Here is a 10,534-nt window from a genome sequence, read left to right on the forward strand (position 1 = left end):
AGTATTGATAATCAGCGTCGTAGATCAAATAGCCTTACTATTATACATACTATGGTTTAAACAGAATATATCAAGTAATGGTGCATTCAATAACTTCCCAAACAAAGAATACCTCTGGGATTCTTGTATAATAGTAGCATGCACCTGCTAACAGAGCAGATCACAGTAAATCTCAAATAACAACTTAGAAGTACACAAATGCAGATTCACACTTTATGGATCAGAGAAGTATCTCTTCTGCAATGACTGGAAATCTCATAATGGTTCTACTGAAATCAAAGGAATTTGTTCCTCAAAAATATATGAGTTGCTTATGGGGAGAAAAATCTGGCTTTGTAGTACACTTGCCTTCAAAAATCCATGCCTGGTTAATTTTGTATAACTGTTGCTGAAGAAATCTTTAAACCATGAATTTAGAATCTCTGAACATAAACTGATCCATACAGTCCACAGGACCTCAAGTGAAGCATGAATGCTGGCAAGAGCAACTCTGCTCATCCCTGTCCTTCCCTTTCCCCATTTCAAGTGAGAAAGATGCAACAGATATAAGGTGCCAGATCAGCCAAAGCTATTCTGCATGTTCCCCAAACCCTGGAAGGCATAAACAGGCTCTTATGGTTCACCTAATGCAGCGATGGCGAACCTTTTTTGGCTCGCGTGCCACAAGTGGGGGGAGCGCGGGGGGGGTCGTGTGCGGGCGTGCCACACCCATAATGCAATGCGCCCCCTCTAGTGCGCATGCGCGCACAACACACCCATTTTACATGTTTTTTCGCCCTCCCCAGGCTCCAGAGGCTTTATACGACCCTGGGGAGGGTGAAAAGAGCCTCCCCCGCCCCCCGGAGGCCCTCCGGAAGCTTCAGGGAACGTCCCGAGGCTTCCCTGAAGCCTTCAGAATGCTTTAAGCACTCCGAAGGCTTCAGGGAAGCCTCAGGACATTCCCTGAACAGGCACGAGACGTGCGTCTCCATCGCCCGGGCCCGGGTCCGGATCGCCTCCGCCACGCGGCGCCTAGGGCCCGGCGTCCTTGTGCCACTCCGCCCAGCCTCGGCGGGCTCGCCAGGGCCCAGCCTTCACATTGCCGCCCTCGCCGCCACCAGGATGGGCTCGGCCAAAGGGAAGTCCGTCGGGCCTCGGCCGAGCCGCCCGAGCCGCTGCCTCCTCCTCTAGCCGCGCCACGCCAGGCAGGCCGCGCAGCCACCTCGATCCCGGCCTCGGGCGCCGCCGCATCGTGCTCAATAGTCGCAACTCGGCTGCCTGCCGCCTTTCCCCTCCTTTGTCTCCCAGCCGGGGCGGCCTGCCGCCAAGTTGCGACTATTGCCACCGCTGCTGCCGCCGTTCACAGGACCCGCCTCTCACCCTCTTCCTCTGGTCGGCAGGTTCCGACTCTTTCGCTGCCTGCCGGGCCCCGGCGCCGCGTTCGAGCCGGAGGGGGAAAGGAGGAGAAGGAGAAGGAGGACAACAAAGCCCCCTTCGCTTTCCCCCTCCCCCTCCCCCTCCCTTTCGGCTTAATCCTTGCGACGCCCGCGCAAAGCCCCGAGGGGACGGATTCCTGTGCGGGACGCATGGCAGGAAGGCTATAGAGTCCCCCCTCCCTCCGCCGTCCGGACAGTCCCTGAAGCCTTCGGAACGCTTAAAACGACCCTCCGAGCAACCCGGAAGTCACTTCTGGTTTGCTCGGAAGGTGGTTTTAAGCGCTCCGAAGGCTTCAGGGAAGCCTCCGGATGGTCCATGAAGCCTCTGGAGGGGGCGGGGAGGCTCTTTTCGCCCTCCCCAGGCTCCTATAAAGCCTCTGGAGCCTGGGGAAGGCGAAAAATAGCTTTTAAAAAGGTGAACTCAGCTGGCCAGCGCGCCCATGCGCGCTGGCCAACTGGCAGGGCAGCGCCTTGCGTGCCCTGACAAATGGCTCCGCGTGCCACTTGTCACACGCATGCCATAGGTTCGCCATCACGGACCTAATGTCTTCTCTTTTTAGGAAAGTATGCACATGACAGATGAATCACTTCATGAAGAATAAAGTAGGAGCAAAAATGAATTGAATATTTGTCTTTGCGCAAGAAGAAAATAGGTAGCATCAATAGGTGAAGCTTTACTATATAAGACCAGCCTTATCTAGACCTATTGGGCAGATGAGGAGCTGCAATCATTCACTGAGATTGGATTCTCACCCTTGCTTTCATCTATGCAAGGCAAATTTCTATTCATACCACATAAATAGAAACAGCATTTCACATGAGAAAGGTTGATATTTGCTCTGGGAGTAGCATATCATATATACCAGTATGTTCTATATCAGTATTACATTTCCTTACACTGCCTAACACTGAGAAGGTGTTCTACACAAATAAAATGATTTATATGACATATACCCAAACACAAGCTTTGCATTAAAATATGTTTATAGCTCTCTATCTAGTACATGTAATATACCTTATTACGCCATTCACTTAAATGTATGTGAACCAGTGAGCAGGCAGGTATTTGAACAAAGAATCTGACACATAACATGAATAGGTTGTAGCTTTAAATGACTGTCAGAAATCTACTCTGAGAAACAATTGCTCCTAGTTTGGAAAATTATGAACTGAAATTTCTTATAGTAAGAATCTCACCCACAAATAGGAATCCATTAGTTAAAATGAGCAATTGGGAGCAATTAGTCCAGAAAACTGTACACATTCTAGAGACAAAAGCATGGGAAACCAATTATTCAGACATACAGTGCATCTTGTATAGTGTGATCATCCTTTGGTCCCTTGAAGGCCCCACCCAGTTATTGATAAGATTGTGGCAGACTGCCATAATTTGCCAACAATTGCCAATTAACACCACACAAAAATGGGTGGTTTACACATAATGTATATAGTACATACAATAATCATCCAATAAATTTAATGCCATTTCTTTAATTTCACTCACTTACTCATAAACTGCTTAAATTGAACTGAATAATCCAGCTCTGTTGATATCAAATGTCACCATCATACCACCTATATTAAGCTAAGGAAATTGCAGAGTAAAAAAATCCAAACAAAAACAGAAATATACCTTTTGCTACAAAAAAGTTGCAATCTCTGCCCTAGTTCATGGATAGAACACATACCATATTTTTCGGAGTATAAGACGCACCAGAGTATAAGACTCAGCAAGGTTTTGAAGAGGAAATTTTTTAAAAAACTTGTGGAGTGCTTGGGGGGAGGGGGGGCAAAAACAAGCAAAAAATGGCCTGGATAGTCTTTAGGAGGCGGGGGGGGGGGCAAAATTGAGCAAAAAAACCAGTCCGTTTTTCACTCATTTCTGCCCTCCCCAGCCTCCAGGAGCACTCTGAAAGCCTCCTAAAGGCTATGCACGACCATTTTGGTGAAGGGGTGTAGTTTCGGGAGCCATAAAATGCTGTATTCAGTGTATAAGACACACCCAGATTTTCAGCCTCTTTTTTGAGGGAAAAAGCTGTCAATTACAAAAGGCCAAACTACTTGGATTTACACATATACTAGGCTGATACAACATCAGATACAACTTTCCACAACAATCCTAGGTTTTAGGGAAGAACTTGATTCAAAGGAAAGCCAACATCAACTAAAGAACTGACAACTGTTATTTCATGTTGTTGTATATATAATAATAGTAATAATTATTGTCTATGCATCCAAAATCATAGTGTTTAGACCGAGTACTGTATTTTCTAACAATATGGTTTTTAACCAAGAGCATAAGAATCATGGAGGTATCATCATAGTATGCAGAAAGTTCCAAGCAAGACAGTGGTGTCAAGTCCAATTAATTTAAAATTTCAAAATATTTGGCTAGTCTACAGGTATGGTTTTGAGTTCAGATTATTATTAGCAGTATAATTTACTTTCTCTTCCAAAATCTTTCAACTTCAGTTGAAAGAGCAGTGATGGCGCAATGGTTAAAATGCAGGATTGTAGGTTAATTCTTCTGAAATGTACTACTCAATTTTGGCTTTAATGACGTTTATATAGCTTGGGCTGCTGTGATTGTTACTGCAGCTTCTTTTTGAAGAGTTGCAGTTTTTAGCCAAGTCAAATTTAGATTTTTCTTCAATATATTTATCTATGTTGTGAGTTCCAGCATCAGAGGCACAATCTGAGTCCCATCTATTAGAAAGGGTCATCTGGAAGGACGTAAGATTAGTCTGTTCTGTTGTGGTGCCATCTCCTGGAGATTATATTTACCCTGACCCTTTTGGCTTTCTGTAAAACCTGGTTCTGTAACCCTGCCTGGGGATGTCTGTATCAAGATTATATTGATAATGCTGTCTGATTTTATTGGGGGGGGGCATACGGTTATTTATTATTATAATATTGTACCTTGTTTTTATTCTCTATTAGCTGCCCATGGTAATATGCTCAAGACAGGCAGCCAATAAATTGAATTCATGAGATATAAATATATTGCCCATGAGGAGTTTAGGTGTTAGTTGGACTATCAGTTGCTTTGTTTAATACTTGGTAGCTTTCTTTTTCTTTGCAAACCTCTACCAGTTACTATGCCTGGTATAATCATACAAGTTGTATTTTTTTTCATTCTACCATTTGCTTTACTTGGAATAATCCCCTCCCTACTTTATTTACAACAAATCTGTCAACACGGAAATCATGATTCATGATCATTAATACTCTTACTTTCCTATCAAGGATATCTAATTCAGCCCATGTCCAATCAATTATACTTGTGGTATATTGAGTAATAGGATCTGCCCGAGTGTTTATGGGTTTAATTATGTTCCCTGCATTTAAATTTTACAGATTCAGCTTATATAATTAGAGCTAGTATTTTCTTAACTCAGTCATGTAAGTCAGAGGTCTACATTAATTCTAAATATTTATATCCTCCTTCTGACATCAATTGTCTTATAGTATTACCATTTATTAGCTGTAATCCATCTTCTTCAACAATTTTGTTGTCTTCAATTACTAAGCACACTTACCTAGACTGAATTGCATTTCGCCATCCTCAGTGAATACATGGGTAGTATAAAGTAAAGATTCAAGTTCTACTTTTTATTTTGCAAATGTTTTAAGGTTATCCATGAATATATAACCATGCGAACAAATTATTTTTGGACATTTGAGAGTTGATACTTATATTTGGTTCTACTTAAATTATCTGCAAAAAGTATCATTGATAAAATAAATAAGTCACCTTGGAATATTTCATTGCTAATTCTGACTTTTCCAATCTCTTTGTTTTCCCTGCATTCATTGACACTTTGAAATAATGTTTTTACTAATCATAAAATTTCTATGCATTTTCTGATCTTATTAAGTGGAAATGTCTTTTTATAGTGTATCTGGGTCATAAAAAGATTTTTCTTCTCTTTGACTTTTAAGGATCATTTTGTCAATTAGTAACAAAAGTGATAGACTTTTGTACCTCACGAATTTTTGAAAATTGCTTTTTTTGCTCAATAGAAATAATTCAATGATCCACAGATATTATATACGGTAGTCCTGTCTTGAAAAACAGGCTACACTCGGAGACGACTTCCGGTCCCCGAAGGCGACGGATGTGCGCGTCCGTTGCTCGCCTTTTCGGTGGGCTCCCCTTAAGTTTAGGGGGAGCACAGGATGCCTTGGAGGGGCGCCCTGCCGTAGGGGCGGCTTGCTGGGACCCCCTGGAACGGCGGCAGCAGCGGGGGGTCTCCAGCTTTGCCCCAGGAGCTGGGAAGCGTGGGGGGTGAGCGGCGGCGCTGCATGCCGACGCGCGTCTTCGCCAAGCGGAGCCTGGAAGGAAACGATCAATTTGAAGGACACAGCTGAAGTGCGGTGAGGTGGGAAGTCTCCCCAAGTCTTTTACTGTTTACTCAATTGATGGACAGCAGTTTTCTTAGAACTTTGTTTCAACCCTTGGAAGAGCTAAGATTGGAGGGGGGGGAATTTCCACCCCCGTCGGAAAAGCGGCACTTGCAAAATCTCTCCCTCTCATAGGAGAGAGAGAGAGAGTTAAAAACTTACTTTCACTTCCTCTAAACAATGGAAGAATAATTTTTGACCACAATTGCGAGAGAAAGGATGGTTGAACTGACTCTTCCTTAAACTATGTATGGGGACTTGTTGTTTCCTGACCACCTGTAGAGGCTGAGCCAAGATGGCCAACTTCCTCCTTCTTCTTTGTCTTTATGAATGAGATTCCTCCCTTGGAAGATTTTATGGCTCTGAACTAGTTTCCACCCCAGAGATCTCCAGGAGCCTCTCTAAATACGCCTTTCCCTTGGATTTGGAATATTTTGATTCATCTATTTGATCTGGTGCTGCATTAGAAGACTTATTCTCTTTTGGATTTGCTTGCCTTGTGATCTCTACCAGCTGTGCTTTTCCACAGACGCCATTTCTTTGCACAGACTTATAACTATCTCTGAGCTTCATGATGGGTCCTAAAAAATTACCGCCTGGCAAGGCTTCTTCGGCCCCGACATCTTCTACGTCTAGTCCGATTACTCACCAGTCACAATTGGGGTTATTTTTACAACCTAAAGCCCCCGAAGAGAGTTCAAAGGACTTATCTATTCACCAGATGCTTCAATCTCTCTTAAAGGGACAGGACGAACTGAAAAAACAACTGACAGACTTAAATGATCAGCTCAGAGAAACGCAACAACAAGCCACACAAAATGAACAGAGAATAGGTGTACTGGAGGAAGGTGCGGTTGGGATGAGGGAGGAGGTTAAGACAATCCAAAGGGGGAACGTAGAATTTGAAAACCACATGATAAAAATGGAATTCGAAAGGATGTCTTTTTTCCTTAGGTTCCAAAATCTGCCAGAAATTGAGAACGAAGATCTTAAGGAGATTATGACCACAATGTTAGCAGAATATATCAATAGAGATAAACAACAGCTCTGGTGGGATATTGACCTGATCTATAGGATTAATTCAGCATATGCAAGAACACACAATGTTCCAAGGGAAGTTCATGTTAAATTTCTCAGAAAGACCACAAGAGATGAGGTTCTACGAGCTCAAAGGGGGGGACCATTAAAATATAAAGATAAAGAAATAACCATTCTTAAACAGATTCCAAAGAAAGTAAGACAAGAAGAAGAAATATTCCTCTTTAGCAAAAAAATTATATAATAAAGGGGTCTGGTTCGGGTGGTTATTACCAGAAGGCATGTTGATTTTCTGGGAAGACAGCAGAATTAGAATAAATACAATCCTGGAGGCGGAGGCTTTCACTAAAAAACATAATGCTCTCCTAGATGAAACGGGGGATGGTACACAAGAGATGAAGGAGGGAGGGGCTGAGGCTCTGCCAATAGACTGGGGGGGGGGATGCAACAACCAGAAGACTCAAGTGACAAAAGTGATTTGAAACATTATTGCAATTGTTGTTATAATGTACCTTTACGGAAGTGATATAAAAAAATGTTTGAAATATATTGATGACTTAGTGTTAAATCCAAAACTGCTAATATCTATTCAAATGTTGATGTTTTTCTATTTTTTTCCTGTAAAAGTTGCGAGATTTGGGGGCACGATGTAGCTGTCAAAATTTTCTATACCCTTTTTAACCCTTTTTCCTTGAAAAAATTTGTAAAAACCAATAAAACTTGTTAATTAAAAAAAAAGAAAAAGAAAAACAGGCTACACTCCAAGAGGCTATTCATTAGTCCAAAAACATGCAAATACATGCTTATGTTTAATTTCATACAATACAGTAATTTAGTCACTATTAAAGGAAGAACACCACAAACTAAACACAAAATCAGCAAACAGACAGGACAGGATAGCATCAAAACACTGTATGCTAAGCCTCCAAATCTGCAATGATGCTGCAAGGTATACCTATCTGATGCCCTGTAAACAAACCTTTTCCTGCCATCTGGGACCTTCTATGTTGCAGTTGCAGGCAGGTTTGTTCTTTATACAGGTAGTCCTCATCTTACAACAGTTCATTTAATGACCATTCAAAGTGAAAAATGTTACTGAAAAAGTGACTTATGACTGGTGCAGCACTCCCATGGTCACATGATCAAAATCCAGACACTTGGCAACTACAGTACTACAGTCACGTCAGGAGCACCGAAGCACTTCGGGTTGAAAGGATTAGCTGGTAACATCACCACTGCCTGGAGAACACCCAGTTGGGGGCACTTTCATGTCCCCACTAACCCTGCCCACTGAAGTGACACTTATCTATCTACTCATGGTCGCCCACTTTCAAACTGCTGGATTGGTTGCAGTATTCCAGAGTCATGTGATCACCTTTTGTGACCCTCTGACAAGCAAAAGTCAATGAGGAAGTCAGTTTCATGTTTTTAACCTAACAACTGCAGTAATTCACTTACCCATTGTGGGAAGAAAGGTAGTAAAATGGGACTTAACAAATGTCTTGCTTAGCAACAGAAATTTTGAGCTGAATTGTTGTTATAAGTTATGCAACTAGCTGTATCTATTTAATATACTGTACTATATATAAATGTTTTATAATTATTTATTTTTATAAATATTTTATATAGACACATACACATTTCATATATGTATGCATTATAACATCCTGTATTTCTTGTGGTCCTCTCTCATCTTATCTCCAAAACAACTCATGCAGCAGTTTTGCAATCCAGTGGGAAGTATCAAAAATACACAATTAGTTTCTAATTTCCTGCTTCAACTCCCAAGTCTAGCCCATAGTCCTGAAGTTCTCCCATTCAGTCATTCTGAAATTGATGGTATCTAAGTTTGACAAATAAATGAATTAATAATTCATTCAACTACTAATAAACTTTGATGCTGTTCGCTTTTTACCTAGCCAAGTTGGCTAGGTCCTACCACCTACCTAAATCGAAACAGAAGAAAAAAAATGAACTTTTCCATTCAATCAAGACCTAAATCATAATTTTCCCATTATTGAAAATCAAAGAGCAACCAAGATACATTCAACAAAATGAATGCCTGAATTCAATTTTAAACACTGTTTGAACATAATACTACTAGTATTTACAAACCCAATGACAAGGTATATGAACAAGAATACCAGCATTCTATAAGGCTTGTTCTCTTAAATTGCACATGAGTTAACTTCAACTATGACATACAGCAGCATGTAAACGAAGTGGAAAACATCTGGAAAGAGACACTAATGAAAGTGCTACTGTTGTGGTAGTAAAACCAAAGTTTAAGAGAATATTTTAAAATATCTAAAAGTTTTCCAGTTCTAAACACCTATGGGATGCTCTATTTAGCATTTTTGTACAATAGTCTGAAGGACTGGAAGTGCAAATAAGGCCACAAATAATGGGTTTTATTCCTCTTTTTATATACAGATATTAGACAAGCAGAAAGTTCTATCCTCTTTGGCTAACCACATTAAGCTAGGAACAGACATTTTTAAAATGACTTCAGTTCCAGGAAAATCTTCCTCACTAATAGTTTACAATATAGGAACTTCTCGAGTTATCCTACCATCCTTGTTCCAAAAATGAAGTTAGTGAAAACGACCTTTTTTTTTTTATCATGGCGGCGGGATAGTATGAAAATGCTGCAAGTTACCAGAGGGAGAAAACCGGAACACAGATTTTTCCACAGGAATGTGAAGAGCAAGTAGCAGCAAACCAGTGTCTGGCACTGAAAGCCATCGAAACAAACAGATTTAAATAATAAGCAGGGCAAGGACCGAAAAGACGTGACTTTTAAATCGAATGATGAACCCATTGACTTAATGTGACCATCTTATTACTCTTGGGGTTCCTCATATTATGCATCCGAAAGGACTCCCACAGCTGTGCCTTTACATCAAATTCATAAGCAGAACACACACATATATATCTTGGTCCTATGAGAAGCCTTTTCTGACGATTTCTGCGTCAGCGACCCCCCGACACAACCACCCTTCTCCCCCCCCCCTTCCCCGTACCCCTACAAACTTACTTCCCCGTCCTGCTTTGGGCGGAAAAAGTGAATGAGAAAGAGCGCAATTCCCAGGGAGGGGAAAAAGGCAGGCTCACAGGATTCACTCTCTCTGGAGGGACAACCCAGTCCTGGGAGAAGATCCCGAGATGGAGGGAGATTTCACACCACGGATCCGAAAGGCAGATTTGTCAAGCGAATTTGGCGAGTCGGGATTACTGTAGTCAACCGACCCAGTCCCTCCCCTACACCGGGTCTATGTCACTCCCCACCCGCCTTCCCCTCCCTATCCAACTCTGACAGGAGACAACGGTTAAGTCCTGGACTCTTTTGCTTCTTCTCGCCGGCAGATTCAAACGCAGCCAACAGCGGGCCTTTTGCCCACAGTCATGTCGGCTCCGGGAGCTTCAAAGTCCCGTAGCTAAGATGAAGGGTACTCGCGAGCGCGCTGCGGGAAGGAGCGCGTGCGCCATCAGCGCGCGGGAACTCGGGTCGCCTTCTCCTCTGGAGAGGGAGCGTCCTCCTTTCGAGCCTGGCTGCAATCATTGGCGCTGGAACTGGAGGCAGCCAGTTTGGATTTGTTGTCCTTTGTGACCTTCTTTTCCTCAGGAAAGGGTTGAGTTTACGGTGCCGTAGACGCGACATGGCTGAGCGGTTTCTT

General features: G+C 42.4%; 1 protein-coding gene across 3 annotated transcripts in view; it reads right to left on the reverse strand.

Moving 5' to 3' along the window:
- UIMC1 (ubiquitin interaction motif containing 1) overlaps positions 1-10,370 on the reverse strand; it is a 103,617-nt gene extending 93,247 nt beyond the window's left edge. Inside the window, exon 1 of one of the 3 annotated variants that reach the window (XR_014175086.1) lies at positions 9,895-10,370. Coding sequence is in view for 1 of the 3 variants with exons in the window: in XM_081949316.1 (XP_081805442.1) it covers position 9,895 (1 nt within the window). In the remaining 2 variants the exon portion in view is untranslated. The remainder of the gene's footprint in view (positions 1-9,894) is intronic. The other 2 variants (XM_081949317.1, XM_081949316.1) reach the window with 2 other exon arrangements.
- Between the last annotated feature and the right edge of the window lie 164 nt (positions 10,371-10,534).

This window comes from Natrix helvetica (genome assembly GCF_964273705.1).
Source record: "Natrix helvetica genome assembly, chromosome: 1".
NCBI classification, from domain to species: Eukaryota; Metazoa; Chordata; class Lepidosauria; order Squamata; family Natricidae; genus Natrix; species Natrix helvetica.